Source organism: Heteronotia binoei, chromosome 3, assembly GCF_032191835.1.
Source record: "Heteronotia binoei isolate CCM8104 ecotype False Entrance Well chromosome 3, APGP_CSIRO_Hbin_v1, whole genome shotgun sequence".
NCBI lineage: Eukaryota > Metazoa > Chordata > Lepidosauria > Squamata > Gekkonidae > Heteronotia > Heteronotia binoei.
The window spans coordinates 13527432-13546676 of NC_083225.1; the positions used below are offsets into that span (position 1 = coordinate 13527432).

The window sequence follows — 19245 nt, forward strand, 5'->3', positions numbered from 1 at the left end:
CCATAGAGCAGGGGTGTCAAACTCATTTGTTATGAGGGCCAGATCAGACATAAATGAGACTTTGTCGGGCTGGGCCATGTGTATCATAAAATATAATGCCAGGTAGGTAAGATATAAACTTTATATAGGACACAAACACAATTGAAGATTTTAAAAAAGTTAAAATAAAATGTGCTTAAAACATTAGCACTTGTTGGTCTTAAAGGTGCTTCTTTGTATCTCTCCTGTGCAATCCAGGGAACTGGGCAAAGGAAGCTCTGTCTCTTCCTTCCCCAGAGGACTAGGAGGGGGAGGAGCCTCAGCCAATAGAAGGAAAAGAGGCTTGAATCACTCGGTAGCTCTGCTGTGTGATTGAGAAGAGCCTGGCAAAGCAAGCCATCCCCCTTTCCACCCCAAGGGAGGAGCCTCAGCCAATGGAAAAAATAGGGGTTTTGCTCTGTATCTCTTATGAGATTGAGCAAGCCTGGCAAAGCAAGCTGTGATGCAGAAGGACACAAGAGAGAGGGAGAAGGGAGCAAATGACGGCCAGTTGCTCAAGGGCCTAATTCGGCCCCTGGGCTGCATGTTTGACACCCCTGCCATAGAGCGTTTGCCCATGGAGATCTCATGATCTCCAGCTTAGTTTCTTTTGATGAGCAAGGGAAATTGCTCCACCTGTTTTAACGAGTTGGAGATCTGGTTGAATCCAACCCAGGAAGTGCAGGTAGTGACCACTGAAGATATGATCTCTAAAAGCCAGTTGCTTTTGCAAGGGATGTGAGTTTTATGATTATCATAGCTCCATGCAGGATTCAGAGAGAGGGAGAAGTCGAATGGCGTTACTCTACATTTAAAGTCACTGCCGTATCTCGCTTTAGAGTGTGGTGGTACGAACGGAACAAAATGAACTTGGGTTTTGTTTTACTGGACACAATGCGGCAGTAAAAGGAAATATGATTTAAGACTGAATCGCAGGCTTACCTGAATGTGGAATTGCCAGCTTTTAAATGCCAAAGTCTTTTTTGCTAGCCTTGTAAATCTTTTGGCATTGCTATGGTAACCCAGAAAGCTGAAGGAATCCCCTCTATTTGCTTTTCTGCAGAGGGCGACGAGACGGGAGTGATGGATAGCTTATTGGAGGCCTTGCAGTCAGGCGCTGCATTCCGAGACAGGAGAAAGCGGACGGCACGGTCTAAAGGTAAATATCTTCCGACACTACCTGTTGCTTTGTACGGAGTTATGGCCCAGGAATCAATATAATTCTCAGCACAGTTCCATGAGCACATGAAAGCTGGCTTCTCCTGAATCAGACCATCGCTCCATCAAAATCGGTATTCCCTGAAGTTAAGAGGAATAGCTGGTTTAGTGGCGACGGCAAAAGAATGAAAAGGCGTATGTAGCAGAAGCATTTGTGAGTTTAAAAGTAGCCATACAATGTCAGCCTCCGAGAGTTGATGGAACTGTAGAAAATGTGCAGGGAGCTGATTAAGACAAAAGAGACAGATGGCCCCTTAACAAGGAATGGGGATATCTTATCTCTGTCAGTAATAATGACAATAAGGTCTTCTGGTCTATTGTCAATACTACAGTAAACCCAGCATCTAAAATCCCATGCTGTCTTGCCTCTTTGATGCCGGATGTCTGTTTCAAGAGGCTATTCTCCAATGCTAGTGGGCCAAGGGCATCTGTTATTATTCCTCTTGATGCAACAGCAGCCTGGCCTGAAGTATTGATCAAGGAGGTCATTTGCTTTATCAAGGGATTCAAATCAGGGCTCTGATCTAATCCCTACAGAGCTATTCAAGGCTGATCAATTATGGTGGACCCAGTTTTCTGGTCATGGGCCCAGTTTTCATTCAAATTAACCTCAGGGGACAAATACCTGATTCTTGGAAACATTCTATTATTGTCCCGATCGGGAGTCATTTTGTAGAAAAATAGGTGGTGGAGCTCATCCAGGGATTGTTATGCAGCTGCACCTACTATTCAGTGGGAAAGGTGGGGAGGAGGAGGGGGAACCCTCAGAAAGGTTCAGGAGCTGCACTCCTGTGAGCTCCTGCTGAATGCAAGGTCTGGTCCTGATGTTTTAAAAGGGATCCAGAAGTGACCCATCCAGTTATCAAGCAATCAGCCTTCTCTCCAATCACTATCTTCAAGTACCTGAAGGGCTGTCATCTAGGCGATGAAGAAGATGAAGAAGAAGATATTGGATTTCTATCCCGCCCTCCACTCCGAAGAGTCACAGAGCGGCTCACAATCCCCTTTCCCTTCGTCTCCCACAGCAGACACCCTGTGAAGTAGAAGAAGATATTGGATTTATATCCTGCCCTCTACTCTGGGTCTCAGAGTCTCAGAGCAGCTCACAATCTCCTTTCCCTTCGTCCCCCACAGCAGACACCCTGTGAGGTAGATGAAGATATTGAATTTATATCCTGCCCTCTACTCTGGGTCTCAGAGTCTCAGAGCGGCTCACAATCTCCTTTGCCTTCCTCCCCCACAGCAGACACCCTGTGAGGTAGATGAAGATATTGGATTTATATCCCGCCCTCTACTCCTAAGAGTCTCAGAGCGGCTCACAATCTCCTTTCCCTTCCTCCCCCACAACAGACACCCTGTGAGGTAGATGAAGATATTGGATTTATATCCCGCCCTCCACTCCTAAGAGTCTCAGAGCGGCTCACAATCTCCTTTGCCTTCCTCCCCCACAGCAGACACCCTGTGAGGTAGATGAAGATATTGGATTTATATCCCGCCCTCCACTCCTAAGAGTCTCAGAGCGGCTCACAATCTCCTTTCCCTTCCTCCCCCACAACAGACACCCTGTGAGGTGGGTGGGGCTGGAGAGGGCTCTCCCAGCAGCTGCCCTTTCAAGGACAACCTCTGCCAGAGCTATGGCGGACCCAAGGCCATGCTAGCAGGTGCAAGTGGAGGAGTGGGGAATCAAACCCGGTTCTCCCAGACAAGAGTCCGCACACTTAAGCATTACACCAAACTGGCTCTCCCTACAGAGCTATTCAAGGCTGATCAATTATGGTGGACCCAGTTTTCTGGTCCTGGGCCCAGTTTTCATTCAAATTAACATCAGGGGACAAATACCTGATTCTTGGAAACATTCTATTATTGTCCCGATGGTGTGGAATTGTTTTCTGTGGCCCCCAGAAGGCAGGACCAGAACCAATGGGTTGAAATTAAATCAAAAGAGTTTCCGGCTCAACATTAGGAAGAATTTCCTGACCGTTAGAGCGGTTCTTCAGTGGAACAGGCTTCCTCGGGAGGTGGTGGGCTCTCCTTCCTTGGAGGTTTTTAGACAGAGGCTAGATGGCCATCTGACAGCAATGAAGAGCCTGTGAATTTATGGGGAGATGTTTGTCAGTTTCCTGCATTGTGCAGGGGGTTGGACTAGATGTCCCTGGAGGTCCCTTCCAACTCCATGATTCTCTTCTCTAGGAAAACTATATTCTGCTTACTTACTAAAGAAGCTCCTGTATTGGATGGAGTCAGAAATCCCTGGGGCGTGAACAGATAGGATTTAGGCAGGACTCCTTGACATTGGACCATCGTTTGGTTCTTTATCACTTGGCTGGGGAGAAAGGCAGGGTATAAATGCAGTAAATAAATAATATAGGTGAAGACTGGGGGGCAGATAAAAGGTTTGGGTGTGTGCATGGGAAGGAGAAAAGGAAGCACAGGAAAGTGTGGACATGATGGGGATCATCAGGAGGAGAAAGAGGAAACGGTGTGGGGAATGGGGTTCTGGGGGAAGCTAGGTGCCCCTGGCAGTTCCTTGTGGGTTCTCCACTGGGCCCAGCCTGGTGGCTGGTACCACGTAGACTTCCCAGGGAAAGGCTGCCAACGGGAGGGAGGAAGAGCTGAAAACAGAGGTGGGTAAAGATAGGTTGGCTGGTGGGTGGGGAGGAGAAAAGGCTACAGGGGCTTTCAGAGATGGGAAAGAGGAAGTAGGGGTGGAAGGGGAAATGAGATGCGCTTCCACAAGTCCTGCTTGTATTTTCTTAGGACTGCACCTATTAACCCTGAGCTATTGGGCAGATCTGCTTCAACGTTCCAGCAGTCAGTTGCATCATTGTTTATTTAGCTTGCATTGTTCTCCTCTCCTCTTTCATTGTATCCTCAGAGTTACGACTCTTGTACAAGACAGGTTAGGGACGGCAGAACTCCAAGGCACACTCTTTTCCCCCCCTTTTTTTTAAAAAAAGAAGAAAAAGAGTTTATTGAGAATTTGGCACATACATCAATAAAAGCTTGTGAAAATTTCTGAGTTATACACAGAAAAATTACCGTATTTTTCGGACCATAAGACGCACTCCCCCCCCCCCAAAAAAAAGTGGGGGGAAAAGTGTGTGCGTCTTATGGTCCGAAGTACGTACCTTCGGGGGGGGGGGGGCGATCTGCTGCCTCTTCCTCTGATCCGGCACTTCCCCCGGATCTGCCTGCCTGGCTCCATCTTCTTCAGGCAAGCGCTGGGATCGCTCCACGTGGCCCCAGCGCTTCGCAAGCGCCGGCTGCGGAGGGGGCAGCGTACTTCCTCCTTGCCTGTGTGCCTAGCTTCAGCTGTGATGTTTAAAGCAAGCACTGGGATCGCTCCCTCCGCCCTCCGATCCCAGCGCTTGCTTTAAACATCACAGCTGAAGCCAGGCACACAGGCAAGGTGGAAGCACACTGCCCTCTCCACAGCCGGCGCTCGCAAAGCGCTGGGTTTGCGAAGGGGGGCGGGTGCTTTGTATTCCGCTTTGTATTCTAAATAGCCGGCGTTGGGTGCAGCCTCGAGGATCCAGCGTCTAGAGTGGGCTTCGGGGATAATAGCGATAATGTCACATGGCTCTTTTCTGGATGGAAGGTTTGGCGGGCCAAGACGGTAAGCCGCTGTGATATAAGGCACTACACCTTCGTCTAGTTCCGGTTCTTGTGCCAGCCAGTCGGCAGTAAAAGCAGGGAAATCAGATTCAAAGGGCATATTTTCGGCAAAGCCTCTAAATTTTAAATGCGTTTCCCGGGCTGAGGCTTCCAACTGAAGGACTCTGTCATGCAAGTCGTCATTTTCCGAGCGGAGGTTACTTACGTCTTCTTGCCGGCTGGTACGCATTTCTTTCGCTCCTTCTGCTGTCTGACTGACTTTTTGTAGAGTGAGTTTAAAGTCTGCAAACTGGTTAGTCGGTGGCTGAATCGGGGAGGGACGGTGGCTCCATGGTAGAGCTTGGGAAGCAGAAGGTCCCAGGTTCAATCCCCGGCATCTCCAACTAAAAAGGGTCCAGGCAAATAGGTGTGAAAAACCTCAGCTTGAGACCCTGGAGAGCCGCTGCCAGTCTGAGTAGACAAGACTGACTTTGATGAACCGAGAGTCTGATTCAGTAGAAGGCAGCTTCATATGTCCATATGAATCGGAGCTGCTTTTGTCTCTTTGATTTTAAGTTCTACAGTGCTTAGAAGTGCAGCAAATGCATGATCAGTAATGGCGGGAATTACTGATGAGGGAGAAGTTTCTTCCATTGCCCTATTGTCTGTGTCAGCCTGGTCGTCAGGAGAAATACTAGGCTGGGGAGCTTTGGGAAAAGTTGTAATGTCTTTCCTAACTGGAGAGCCAGTTTGGCGTAGTGGTGTACATCAGGGGGGCGTGGCCTAATATGCAAAGGAGTTCCTGCGATGGAAAAAAAAGCCCTGCTTATAGCTCCCCTTTCTCACATGGTCCAAAGGAGGATTACAGAGAGTCAGTCAATACAATCAAAGGATGGGCGATGCACTGGTATTTGAGCAAAAACTCTACGGTAAATTTGGCTTTTACTAAAGAGTTTTTTCCAGAATACTAGAGTGACGCCCTGATGTCCCCAGCACGATGGCATCATGCTGGGGATATCAGGAGACCCAGTTTGGTGTAGTGGTTAAGTGTGCTGACTCTTATCTGGGAGAACCGGGTTTGATTCCCCACTCCTCCACTTGCACCTGCTGGAATGGCCTTGGGTCAGCCATAGCTCTGGCAGAGATTGTCCTTGAAAGGGCAGCCGCTGGGAGAGCCCTCTCCAGCCCCACCCACCTCACAGGGTGTCTGTTGTGGAGGAGGAAGGGAAAGGAGATTGTGAGCCACTCTGAGACTCTTCAGAGTGGAAGGTGGGATATAAATCCAATATCTTCATCTACCTCACAGGGTGTCTGTTGTGGAGGAGGAAGGGAAAGGAGATTGTGAGCCGCTCTGAGACTCTTCGGAGTGGAAGGTGGGATATAAATCCAATATCTTCATCTACCTCACAGGGTGTCTGTTGTGGGGGAGGAAGGGAAAGGAGATTGTGAGCCGCTCTGAGACTCTTCGGAGTGGAGGGTGGGATATAAATCCAATATCTTCACCTACCTCACAGGGTGCCTGTTGTGGGGGGGGGGGGGGAGAAGGTAAAGGAGATTGTGAGCCGCTCTGAGACTCTTCAGAGTGGAGCGTGGGATATAAATCCAATATCTTCATCTACCTCACAGGGTGCCTGTTGTGGGGGGGGAGAAGGTAAAGGAGATTGTGAGCCACTCTGAGACTCTTCGGAGTGGAGTGTGGGATATAAATCCAATATCTTCTTTTTTTTCTTCTTCTTCTAACTATGGTATTTGAATGGGCTTTGTCAGAGTCAGCTTTGCCCATTATTTATTATATTAAATGAGTGATTAGAATGCCCAAAGATATAGTAAACTGGGGGAAGAAGGGGCGGAGCTCACCAGTTATGCTGCCATTCCGTTTGGCGTCAAAGCCATGTCCCCAAGTCACACACTTGAGCTTCCATGGTAGAGCTGAAGTTCTAATTTGGATCTCCCATATCCTAGCCAGGGGCGGCCAAGCTTGCTCAATTTAAGAGCCCCACAGAATAAACGTCAGACGTTTGGGAGTCGCAAGACAGCCAGAAGGAAGGAGGGAGGGAAATAGATGGAGGGGAGGAGGGAGGGAGAGGTGGAAATAAAGCAACTTTAAATGCCTTCTCCAAGCCGGCTGGTGGGGTGGGGGTGGGGCTTGGAGAGCCGCACAGTATTTGTGAAAGAGCCACGCGTGGCTCCTGAGCCGCACTTTGGCCACCCCTGCCCTAGTCTAACACTCACACAGCGTTGTAAGATCAGGTGCAGCAGAAGGCATCTGTTTGGCAGAGCAATACAGCTTTATCGACTGCTGCTCCGCCTGCAGCCTTATAACTTGTAGCTGGGCTCTTTCACAGAATTATGATCATCTTCTAGTAACAGCGTTCAACGGGAAATGCCTCGTGCGTACCATAAGCACAGCTTTCCTTCCAGAGATATTTAACCCGAACGATCCCTTGGAAATAACGCTTGTGTATGAAAGTTAACAGCAGGTATGTTTATCTTCTTACCTACAGATATGATACAGAATCTCAGCCCGCCCTCTCAGAGGCCTGTTCTGAAAGCCTGTAACCATGGTAATTCGTAAATTGTTCTTATTTCTAATTCTTGTTGATCTGTGCCTCTGCAAGACTTCTTTTCTAGATGTTTGGAATACTGTAATAAAGCACTGGGACGAGCTTGTCAAAAGAATTGAGCCCTGTTTGCATCCGAAGACATTTTCTTTTGCTCTTTAGTTCTTGCCTGTGTTTTTGCTGTCCCTCAACTCCAGGCTTTTGATTAATGAAATCATGTGTCTGGAAGAAGTTTCACTTATGACATAACAACGAAGCTTTGCGTTAAATTAGCAATGCTGTTACCTAATTGCCAAGCGCCACGCTCTTATTGAGCACTGTGTTTTGATTCACGAAAAGCTAAATTATATGTGTTATATTTAGGACTGAACTATAGGGTGATTAACCAAAAGGTGATTAACATGTGGAATTCACTGCCACAGGAGGTGGCGGTGGCTACAAGCATACACAGCTTCAAGAGGGGGTTAGATAAAAATATGGAACAGAGGTCCATCAGTGGCTATTGGCCACAGTGTGTGTGTGTGTGTGTGTGTGTGTGTGTGTGTGTGTATATATATATATATATATATATATATATATATATATATATATATTTATATTTGGCCACTGTGTGACACAGAGTGTTGGACTGGATGGGCCATTGGCCTGATCCAACATGGCTTCTCTTATGTTCTTCTGTGACACAGAGTGTTGGACTGGATGGGACATTGGCCTGATCCAACATGGCTTCTCTTCTGTTCTTCTGTGACACAGAGTGTTGGACTGGATGGGCCATTGGCCTGATCCAACATGGCTTCTCTTATGTTCTTATGTGACACAGAGTGTTGGACTGGATGGGCCACTGGCCTGATCCAACATGGCTTCTCTTCTGTTCTTCTGTGACACAGAGTGTTGGACTGGATGGGCCATTGGCCTGATCCAACATGGCTTCTCTTCTGTTCTTCTGTGACACAGAGTGTTGGATTGGATGGGCCGTTGGCCTGATCCAACATGGCTTCTCTTATGTTCTTATGTGACACAGAGTGTTGGACTGGATGGGCCACTGGCCTGATCCAACATGGCTTCTCTTATGTTCTTATGTGACACAGAGTGTTGGACTGGAGGGGCCACTGGCCTGATCCAACATGGCTTCTCTTATGTTCTTATGTGACACAGAGTGTTGGACTGGATGGGCCACTGGCCTGATCTAACATGGCTTCTCTTATGTTCTTATGTGACACAGAGTGTTGGACTGGATTGGCCACTGGCCTGATCCAACATGGCTTCTCTTATGTGACACAGAGTGTTGGACTGGATGGGCCATTGGCCTGATCCAACATGGCTTCTCTTATGTTCTTATAGCGAAATATAGCCCCCGTTTCACTCATGTGGCACAGAACCAGTTGATAACAGGAAAGCAGATGACTAAAGCAGAGGCATATATGTTGTGAGTAAAGGGACTGTTATTTTAAATGACTAAGTCAGGATCCTAAGACATTGTTGCCCGCCGACTTCTTCCCTGCTGCTGTGGAGACTGTCCTCTGCTGCACTTGCTTCTTCTGCTTCTAGGGCTTCCACTTGCGCAAGACCAGAGATGGAATTCTAGCAGGAGCTCCTTTGCATATTAGGCCACACACCCCTGATGTAGCCAATCCTCCAAGAGCTTACAAGAGTTCCTTTACATATTAGGCCACACTCTCCTGATGTAGCCAATCCTCCAAGAGCTTACAAGAACTCCTTTGCATATTAGGCCACACTCCCCTGATGTAGCCAATCCTCCAAGAGCTTACAAGAGCTCCTTTGCATATTAGGCCACACTCCCCTGATGTAGCCAATCCTCCAAGAGCTTACAAGAGCTCCTTTGCATATTAGGCCATACTCCCCTGATGTAGCCAATCCTCCAAGAGCTTACAAGAGCTCCTTTGCATATTAGGCCACACTCCCCTGATGTAGCCAATCCTCCAAGAGCTTACAAGAGCTCCTTTGCATATTAGGCCACACTCCCCTGATGTAGCCAATCCCCCAAGAGCTTACAAGAGCTCCTTTGCATATTAGGCCACACTCCCCTGATGTAGCCAATCCTCCAAGAGCTTACAAGAGCTCCTTTGCATATTAGGCCACACTCCCCTGATGTAGCCAATCCTCCAAGAGCTTACAAGAGTTCCTTTGCATATTAGGCCACACTCTCCTGATGTAGCCAATCCTCCAAGAGCTCTTTTGCATATTAGGCCACACTCCCCTGATGTAGCCAATCCTCCAAGAGCTTACAAGAGCTCTTTTGCATATTAGGCCACACTCCCCTGATGTAGCCAATCCTCCAAGAGCTTACAAGAGCTCCTTTGCATATTAGGCCACACTCCCCTGATGTAGCCAATCCTCCAAGAGCTTACAAGAGCTCCTTTGCATATTAGGCCACACTCCCCTGATGTAGCCAATCCTCCAAGAGCTTACAAGAGCTCCTTTGCATATTAGGCCACACTCCCCTGATGTAGCCAATGCTCCAAGAGCTTACAAGAGCTCTTTTGCATATTAGGCCACACTCCCCTGATGTAGCCAATCCTCCAAGAGCTTACAAGAGCTCCTTTGCATATTAGGCCACACTCCCCTGATGTAGCCAATCCTCCAAGAGCTTACAAGAGCTCCTTTGCATATTAGGCCACACTCCCCTGATGTAGCCAATCCTCCAAGAGCTTACAAGAGTTCCTTTACATATTAGGCCACACTCTCCTGATGTAGCCAATCCTCCAAGAGCTTAAAAGAGCTCCTTTGCATATTAGGCCACACTCCCCTGATGTAGCCAATCCTCCAAGAGCTTACAAGAGCTCCTTTGCATATTAGGCCACACTCCCCTGATGTAGCCAATCCCCCAAGAGCTTACAAGAGCTCCTTTGCATATTAGGCCACACTCCCCTGATGTAGCCAATCCTCCAAGAGCTTACAAGAGCTCCTTTGCATATTAGGCCACACTCCCCTGATGTAGCCAATCCTCCAAGAGCTTACAAGAGCTCCTTTGCATATTAGGCCACACTCCCCTGATGTAGCCAATCCTCCAAGAGCTTACAAGAGCTCCTTTGCATATTAGGCCACACTCCCCTGATGTAGCCAATCCTCCAAGAGCTTACAAGAGCTCCTTTGCATATTAGGCCACACTCCCCTGATGTAGCCAATCCTCCAAGAGCTTACAAGAGCTCTTTTGCATATTAGGCCACACTCCCCTGATGTAGCCAATCCTCCAAGAGCTTACAAGAGCTCCTTTGCATATTAGGCCACACTCCCCTGATGTAGCCAATCCTCCAAGAGCTTACAAGAGCTCCTTTGCATATTAGGCCACACTCCCCTGATGTAGCCAATCCTCCAAGAGCTTACAAGAGCTCCTTTGCATATCAGGCCACACTCCCCTGATGTAGCCAATCCTCCAAGAGCTTACGAGAGCTCTTTTGCATATTAGGCCACACTCCCCTGATGTAGCCAATCCTCCAAGAGCTTACAAGAGTTCCTTTACATATTAGGCCACACTCTCCTGATGTAGCCAATCCTCCAAGAGCTCTTTTGCATATTAGGCCACACTCCCCTGATGTAGCCAATCCTCCAAGAGCTTACAAGAGCTCTTTTGCATATTAGGCCACACTCCCCTGATGTAGCCAATCCTCCAAGAGCTTACAAGAGCTCCTTTGAATATTAGGCCACACTCCCCTGATGTAGCCAATCCTCCAAGAGCTTACAAGAGCTCTTTTGCATATTAGGCCACACTCCCCTGATGTAGCCAATCCTCCAAGAGCTTACAAGAGCTCCTTTGCATATTAGGCCACACTCCCCTGATGTAGCCAATCCTCCAAGAGCTTACAAGAGCTCTTTTGCATATTAGGCCACACTCCCCTGATGTAGCCAATCCTCCAAGAGCTTACAAGAGCTCCTTTCCATATTACGCCACACTCCCCTGATGTAGCCAATCCTCCAAGAGCTTACAAGAGCTCCTTTGCATATTAGGCCACACTCCCCTGATGTAGCCAATCCTCCAAGAGCTTACAAGAGCTCCTTTGCATATTAGGCCACACTTCCCTGATGTAGCCAATCCTCCAAGAGCTTACGAGAGCTCTTTTGCATATTAGGCCACACTCCCCTGATGTAGCCAATCCTCCAAGAGCTTACAAGAGTTCCTTTACATATTAGGCCACACTCTCCTGATGTAGCCAATCCTCCAAGAGCTCTTTTGCATATTAGGCCACACTCCCCTGATGTAGCCAATCCTCCAAGAGCTTACAAGAGCTCCTTTGAATATTAGGCCACACTCCCCTGATGTAGCCAATCCTCCAAGAGCTTACAAGAGCTCCTTTGCATATTAGGCCACACTCCCCTGATGTAGCCAATCCTCCAAGAGCTTACAAGAGCTCCTTTGCATATTAGGCCACACTCCCCTGATGTAGCCAATCCTCCAAGAGCTTACAAGAGCTCTTTTGCATATTAGGCCACACTCCCCTGATGTAGCCAATCCTCCAAGAGCTTACAAGAGCTCCTTTGCATATTAGGCCACACTCCCCTGATGTAGCCAATCCTCCAAGAGCTTACAAGAGCTCCTTTGCATATTAGGCCACACTCCCCTGATGTAGCCAATCCTCCAAGAGCTTACAAGAGCTCCTTTGCATATTAGGCCACACTCCCCTGATGTAGCCAATCCTCCAAGAGCTTACAAGAGCTCCTTTGCATATTAGGCCACACTCCCCTGATGTAGCCAATCCTCCAAGAGCTTACAAGAGCTCCTTTGCATATTAGGCCACACTCCCCTGATGTAGCCAATCCTCCAAGAGCTTACAAGAGCTCCTTTGCATATTAGGCCACACTCCCCTGATGTAGCCAATCCTCCAAGAGCTTGCAAGAGCTCTTTTGCATATTAGGCCACACTCCCCTGATGTAGCCAATCCTCCAAGAGCTTACAAGAGCTCCTTTGCATATTAGGCCACACTCCCCTGATGTAGCCAATCCTCCAAGAGCTTACAAGAGCTCTTTTGCATATTAGGCCACACTCCCCTGATGTAGCCAATCCTCCAAGAGCTTACAAGAGCTCCTTTGCATATTAGGCCACACTCCCCTGATGTAGCCAATCCTCCAAGAGCTTACAAGAGCTCCTTTGCATATTAGGCCACACTCCCCTGATGTAGCCAATCCTCCAAGAGCTTACAAGAGCTCCTTTGCATATTAGGCCACACTCCCCTGATGTAGCCAATCCTCCAAGAGCTTACAAGAGCTCCTTTGCATATTAGGCCACACTCCCCTGATGTAGCCAATGCTCCAAGAGCTTACAAGAGCTCTTTTGCATATTAGGCCACACTCCCCTGATGTAGCCAATCCTCCAAGAGCTTACAAGAGCTCCTTTGCATATTAGGCCACACTCCCCTGATGTAGCCAATCCTCCAAGAGCTTACAAGAGCTCTTTTGCATATTAGGCCACACTCCCCTGATGTAGCCAATCCTCCAAGAGCTTACAAGAGCTCCTTTGCATATTAGGCCACACTCCCCTGATGTAGCCAATCCTCCAAAAGCTTACAAGAGCTCCTTTGCATATTAGGCCACACTCCCCTGATGTAGCCAATCCTCCAAGAGCTTACAAGAGCTCCTTTGCATATTAGGCCACACTCCCCTGATGTAGCCAATCCTCCAAGAGCTTACAAGAGCTCCTTTGCATATTAGGCCACACTCCCCTGATGTAGCCAATCCTCCAAGAGCTTACAAGAGCTCTTTTGCATATTAGGCCACACTCCCCTGATGTAGCCAATCCTCCAAAAGCTTACAAGAGCTCCTTTGCATATTAGGCCACACTCCCCTGATGTAGCCAATCCTCCAAGATCTTACAAGAGCTCCTTTGTATATTAGGCCACACACCCCTGATGTAGCAAATCCTCCAAGAGCTTACAAGGGTCTTTTTTGCAAGCTCTTGGAGGATTGGCTACATCAGGGGTGTGTGGCCTAATATACAAAGGAGCTCCTGCTGGAATTCCACCTCTGCGCAAGACCAAGGTTTCTTAAGAAGTCCTTATGCACCTGGAAGTGCTTGCAGCAGAGGAAGCGAGCTGTGCATTGGAGGATGGCCTTCATAGCAGCTGGAAAGAAGCGCAAGAGAAACAGATATAAGATCCAAGCAAGCAATATTTCCTGCTTCTCTGTTGACTGATTAGATGAATTAACTCTTAACCTTTGCGCCCAACTTAGTATGTAAAACTCAAAAACAGAGGAAGCCATAAAAAAGGCACACCAAAGGCAAACCCCCCCACATGGCTGGAATTATACATAATATAACAATTTATCAAACATTCTCCCAAGTGTATCAGAAGTTCATCAATATGCGTTTAATTTAATTTAATTTTTAGATTTATATGCCGCCCTATCCCGCAAGCGGGCTCAGGGCAGCTTACAACAATAAAGGAAAGGAAAGGTCCCCTGTGCAAACACCAGTCGTTTCTGACTCTGGAGTGATGTTGCTTTCACAGCTTTTTCGCGGCAGACTTTTTACGGGGTGGTTTGCCATTGCCTTCCCCAGTCTTTTACACTTTCCCCCCAGCAAGCTAGGTGCTCATTTTACTGACCGCAGAAGGAGGGAAGGCTGAGTCAACCTCAAGCTGGCTACCTGAAAACCCATACCGTTTTCGCACACAGCTTACCTCGCAGTCACAACCCTGTTCCCTCCGCAGCGTCCGGTCGGATTTCCCACCATCTGCGCCGCAGTTACAGGAAGTGCTGCAGCTTCTGCGTAGCAAACGTAAACTGGGTTTTAGCGCTTTACGTTTGCTACGCAAAAGCTGCTGCACTTTCTGTAACTCCGGCGCAGATGGTGGGAAATCCGACCGGACGCTGCGGAGGGAACAGGGTTGTGACTGCGAGGTAAGCTGTGTGCGAAAACGGTACCAGTTTCTGCTGGGGATCGAACTCAGGTCGTGAGCAGAGCTTAAGACTGCAGTACTGCAGCTTTAACACTCTGCGCCACGGGGCTCTTTACAACAATAAAACAGCAAAGTCAAAATGATATCATCAAAACAGACATTATGAAACAGGAGCAGCACAGCAAACAATCTTATAGACATAGGCGGTAAACAGCGTGTGACTGATGGCTATTTCAAATTCTGCAAATGTGTCCCCCAGTTCTTGGTAACGGGGCTGCTAGCTGGGACTGCCGTTTCACTGATTGCTTCAGATTGGGGGCTTGCATTGTCCATAAGCTAAAAACCTAATAAGCACAAAGTGATTAGTGAAACAGCTGTCCCAGCTAGTGGCCCCATAGCCAAGGACTGAAGGGGGGGACACATTTACAGAATTTGAAATACTTGAAGGGCTGTCATCTAGAGGATGGTGTGGAATTATTTTCTGTGGCCCCAGAAGGTAGGACCAGAACCAGTGGGTTGAAATTATATCAAAAGAGTTTCCGGCTCAGCATTAGGAAGAACTTCCTGACCGTTAGAGCGGTTACTCAGTGGAACAAGCTTCCTCAGGAGGTGGTGGGGCTCTCCTTCGTTGGAGGTTTTTCAACAGAGGCTAGATGGCCATCTGACAGCAATGCAGATCCTGTGAATTTCGGGGAAAGTGTTTGTGAGTTTCCTGCATTGTGCAGGGGGTTGGACTAGATGACGCTGGAGGTCCCTTCCAACTCTATGATTCTAAGCGATGGCGACGTCGGTGGCATTCCTGAAGGGTGTCTCCTTGATGGATGTATGCAAGGCCGCCACTTGGTCCTCTCCTCATGCTTTCATGAAGCATTACGCTTTGGATGTGCATGCTCAGCAGAGGACTCGTCTGGGAGCTGTGGTGCTGCAAGTTGTCTCTTCTGGTTGGTTGACCGTCTGTTCCCGCCTCCAGGTATGTCTGGCTTGCTAATCTCCCATGAGTGTGAAGCACAGAGACCACGAAGAAGATAGAGAGGTTGCTTACCTGTAACTGTAGATCTTCGAGTGGTCATCTGTGCATTCACACTACCGGCCTCCTTCCCCACTGCTGACGGTCTCCCTATGTTAGGGGCTTCCAGCGGTCAGGAAGGAACTGGCGGGATCCTCGCGCTGGCTCCGGTGGGCATGCGTATTGGGACGCCTGCACCATGCCCACTGGTGCTGAGCGCGAAGAAATCCCGGGCTTTTTAAGTACCGATTCGGGGATCAGTGCGGGCGCTCTATCCCATGAGTGTGAATGCACAGATGACCACTCGAAGATCTTTTCTGTACATGTTTCCATATATATTCCGTTTAGCTGTCTGGTTGACTGTGACTGATAGCTTGTGGACATCTTCTGACAGCAAAGTCCGTAAAGTAGTTATGCATTTGTTGTGGCAAAGGGACTGCAAAGGAGGTCCAGCGTACCATGCTGAAGGGAACGGATGCTCCAAGATGAGGCAGGGCACCGCCCAGCATTGCAGCAGCACGATTGCCCCAGCAGGAGACAAGCCTGCCCCATGCCGATCAGCTGGTGAACACGTCAACAGTGCTGGGAGTTTCGATGGCCCATGGCTATTGATGGGGCTGCCAGCAATGGGCTCTGGAGAGCTCTGTGGAACCTCAGGTGTGCGGGGCAAAGCAAGGACTAAGAGGAACAGTGGTCAGGGAAGGTGTGGAGTACGGAGCCCCAGGAATAAGAAGGGATATGTCTGTGATGATAAGGAAGGAGGAGGAAAGACGGAGGGAGGAGGAGGAGGGGCTGACTTGGAAAGGCTGGAGAGTCAAATGGAAGGGGGAACCCAGAGGAGAGTCATGACCGCTGGACCAACCTCAGAGCCCAGGTGCTTCTCGGCTCTTTAGCGGTCAGAGTATCACAGAGACCAGATTCAACAACTGGGTTGATTGATTTAGGTCATTTTAATCCCAGCGGCCCATAAAACAAAATCCCCAGTGGCCTTTCGACATGGGACAATAAATAACAATATACTTGCAAGAAAACGCAGCTAACTGGCAATAAAACTGATTAGGCTATAAAAAACCAAGTTAACAAATCTTCTAAAATCAGGATAAGAATGAGTGTAAAATATTATGGGTGGGGTAATTAAAACCTGGTGATCTTCTTCGTGGTCCCTGTGCAGTCTACACACATGGATTCGTGCCCTTTGCTCGAATCCGACCTCGGAGAACTCCAACAGCAGCGTAGCGTGTTGTTGGCGGGCTCCTCTCCCGCCCTGGGGAGCAGGCCTGCAGTGTGCATGCCCAGAATGGTGGAGGAGTCCGCCTACCGTTCCGTTTCTTTTTTGCCTCCACCCTTACCAGTCCTCGTTGTGCCTAGCTGCTGTCCTCAGCATTTTTCCTCAGCGTTTTCCATCATCGTTTTTCTTCACCTCGTTGTCCTTCTTCTCTTGTTTCTTCATCTAAAAAAAAAAAAAGGATCCTTCGTGAGTGACTTTTTTTTCTTTTCGTCCCCTTCTCTCCCCCCCACCCTCACCCTGGCGGACAAAAAGGGAACCACCACCTTTTAAAAAAGGTGTCTAAAGTGCCGGGCCAAGCTCCCTTCCACGGACGGCCACTCCTACTGCCTCCTGTGCTTGGGAGAAGGACACAGACAAAACTTTTTTCCATTGTAAAGGATTTGGCAAGCAGACGCAAAAGAATTGAGCCGCGCGTCTTCAAAGCCACTTACTGAACTCTTCCTGATGCCTCGTTCGTCTGCTTCAACCTCTTCGCTGCCTCCCTCCCAAAAGGAGCAGGGAGATTCGGCCTTGTCTGCTTCACATAAAAAGAAGCATGAGACCGATAAGAAGGATAGGCATCGGCCTACGGCACCGAAGGGTCCAGCAAGACACCGGAAATTGTCTCTACACAACAAACATCGACATCTTTGATCTCTATGATCTCGATTAGATTGTTCTACGACTTCGATCTACTCGGCTCCGACTTCTGCAATTGCGACAACCTCGATCTCTACGACAACAGCTGCACCGCTACTGATTTCATCAGGACGCTCGACTTCAACGGCTCCTCTAGACTCATCCACTGTCATTGTAATTCCTGATACCGAGACCCTCGATACGGATGCACTACTTTAGGCTGCAGCTACGATAAATAAGGCTCTCGATTATGCCGCACCAGGCCTTCAATACTGATCTGACAACTCTCCTCGACAACGGAAGGAGAAAGATCTGCCTGGTTTTGAGAGGCACCAAATATGTCTCTCCTGTGCCATTCTCTTCGGCATCTTCTCCTTAGATCTGCCTAGTTTACCTCACATAGCACTACTTCTCACAGCACACCGCTTCAGAGGTCTCCTTTGCACTCTAGGCGTACCTGATTGCGTTCAGGTCGTCGCAGCTGCTCGACTTCAAGACATCGCCACTCGATTTCGAGGTCGTCTCATCGAAACCGACACCGTTCACACTCCGCTTCCAGGCATAAACGCTCATATTCCAATACTCACCTTACACGGCCTCTAAAGCATCGGCCGCTGCTGGAGCTCCTTCACAACTCCCTGCCCCTGTCTTGGAGCCCATTTACATGCTAGATGATCTACTTCAGAAGGATCCTATTGTTCCAGCATCTAAGGACGTGGAGGACCCATTCTCTGACGCATTGTCATCAGCATCATCCTCTTTGGAGCCCGCCGACCCTCTGCTTCCAGATCAGCCAGATGACATCACTCCTCCTAGCCCGTTATCACCATCTGAAGGGGCTAAACCATACTTAGAAATGATCACCAGGATGACTGAAGCATTGCACATTCCTGTCAACACGGACAAGCTGGAAGTCACAGATCTGGTTTATAAACTCGTTCAGGACCAACTGCCACCGGCAACTTTGCTGCCCATGTTGCGTGTCCATCTTGCAACCCTTAAAGAGGCTTGGGAGACGCCTGCCTCTAGTCCACCTACTCAGAAATGTCTCGATGCTCTGTATAGAGTACAATCTTCCGACGCCAAGTTTCTTTTTTCACACCCAGCTCCGAATTTGATGATAATTAATTCGGCTTCGAAATCAAAACCCAACTCGACAACCTGCTCCTCCTCAGCAAGAGGGCCATAAGTTGGATGCGTTAGGATGAAAGCTATACACTACTTCCACTCTGAGTAAGCTTCACACTTATTTGGCCTACTTTTTGCTCTATAATTTTAATTTGGCTAACCACCTGATACCTTTGCTGACCAACCTCCCTGATGCCGCACTTCCTCAAGTGACAGCTATCCAGAAATGGTCTGCTGTTTCTTGCCAACAAATAAACTCGTTGAAACATGCAGCATTGTGCTCTTCCAGAGTACTAGCCACTTTGATAGCCATACGCCGCCATGCTTGGCTTCGTTCTACCATGCTGCAGCCTGACCTCAAGAAGGTGGAAGATTTTCCCTTTGATGGGGACGGCCTCTTTCATACCACCACTGACGAGGTCCTCTCCAATGTCGATGATAGTAGAAAGAAAGCAAAACGCCTAGGAGTGGCTACCCCTTCTTCTTCATCCAAGCCCTGTCGTCCCAGGCAATGGTTTTCTCAACAGAAATACTTTCCTCCGAAGTCCTCTGATACTTGGAGGCGGAAGCAATTCTTGTCCTCTTCCAAACCATCCTACTCAAACAAGCAGAAACCGAATCAGTCAAAATGCCCATCACCGAATAACAAGCAGTCGGTTTGACGGCCTTCCTCATCCGGAACTTCCACTGAACACAGAACTTCTGCCAAACGCCACTCCTCCCCACCTAGAAACCAGACCTTCTTCCTTTCAACATCTTAAGGTTTGTCAAGAACCTGGGCCTTTCTGTGAACTTTGCGAAGTCGCATTTACACCCGACGCAAACTCTCCCTTTCATAGGGGCAGTCATCGAAACGACAGCGTTCAAGGCTTTCCTGCCCTTAGACAGAGCCCAAACCCTGAAAGCTCTAATCCATTCCTTCCTTCTAACTCCAACGCAGACAGCAGAATCCATCCAACGCTT

At 48.5% G+C, this 19245-nt stretch overlaps 1 protein-coding gene across 1 annotated transcript in view; it reads left to right on the plus strand.

Annotated features, from left to right (window-relative positions):
• The window catches only part of DIAPH3 (diaphanous related formin 3), a 234745-nt gene that overhangs the window by 129975 nt on the left and 85525 nt on the right, over positions 1 to 19245 (plus strand). The window contains exons 26-27 of the mRNA XM_060233550.1: positions 1082 to 1177; positions 7335 to 7394. Coding sequence (XP_060089533.1) covers positions 1082 to 1177; positions 7335 to 7394 — 156 coding nt within the window. The remainder of the gene's footprint in view (positions 1 to 1081; positions 1178 to 7334; positions 7395 to 19245) is intronic.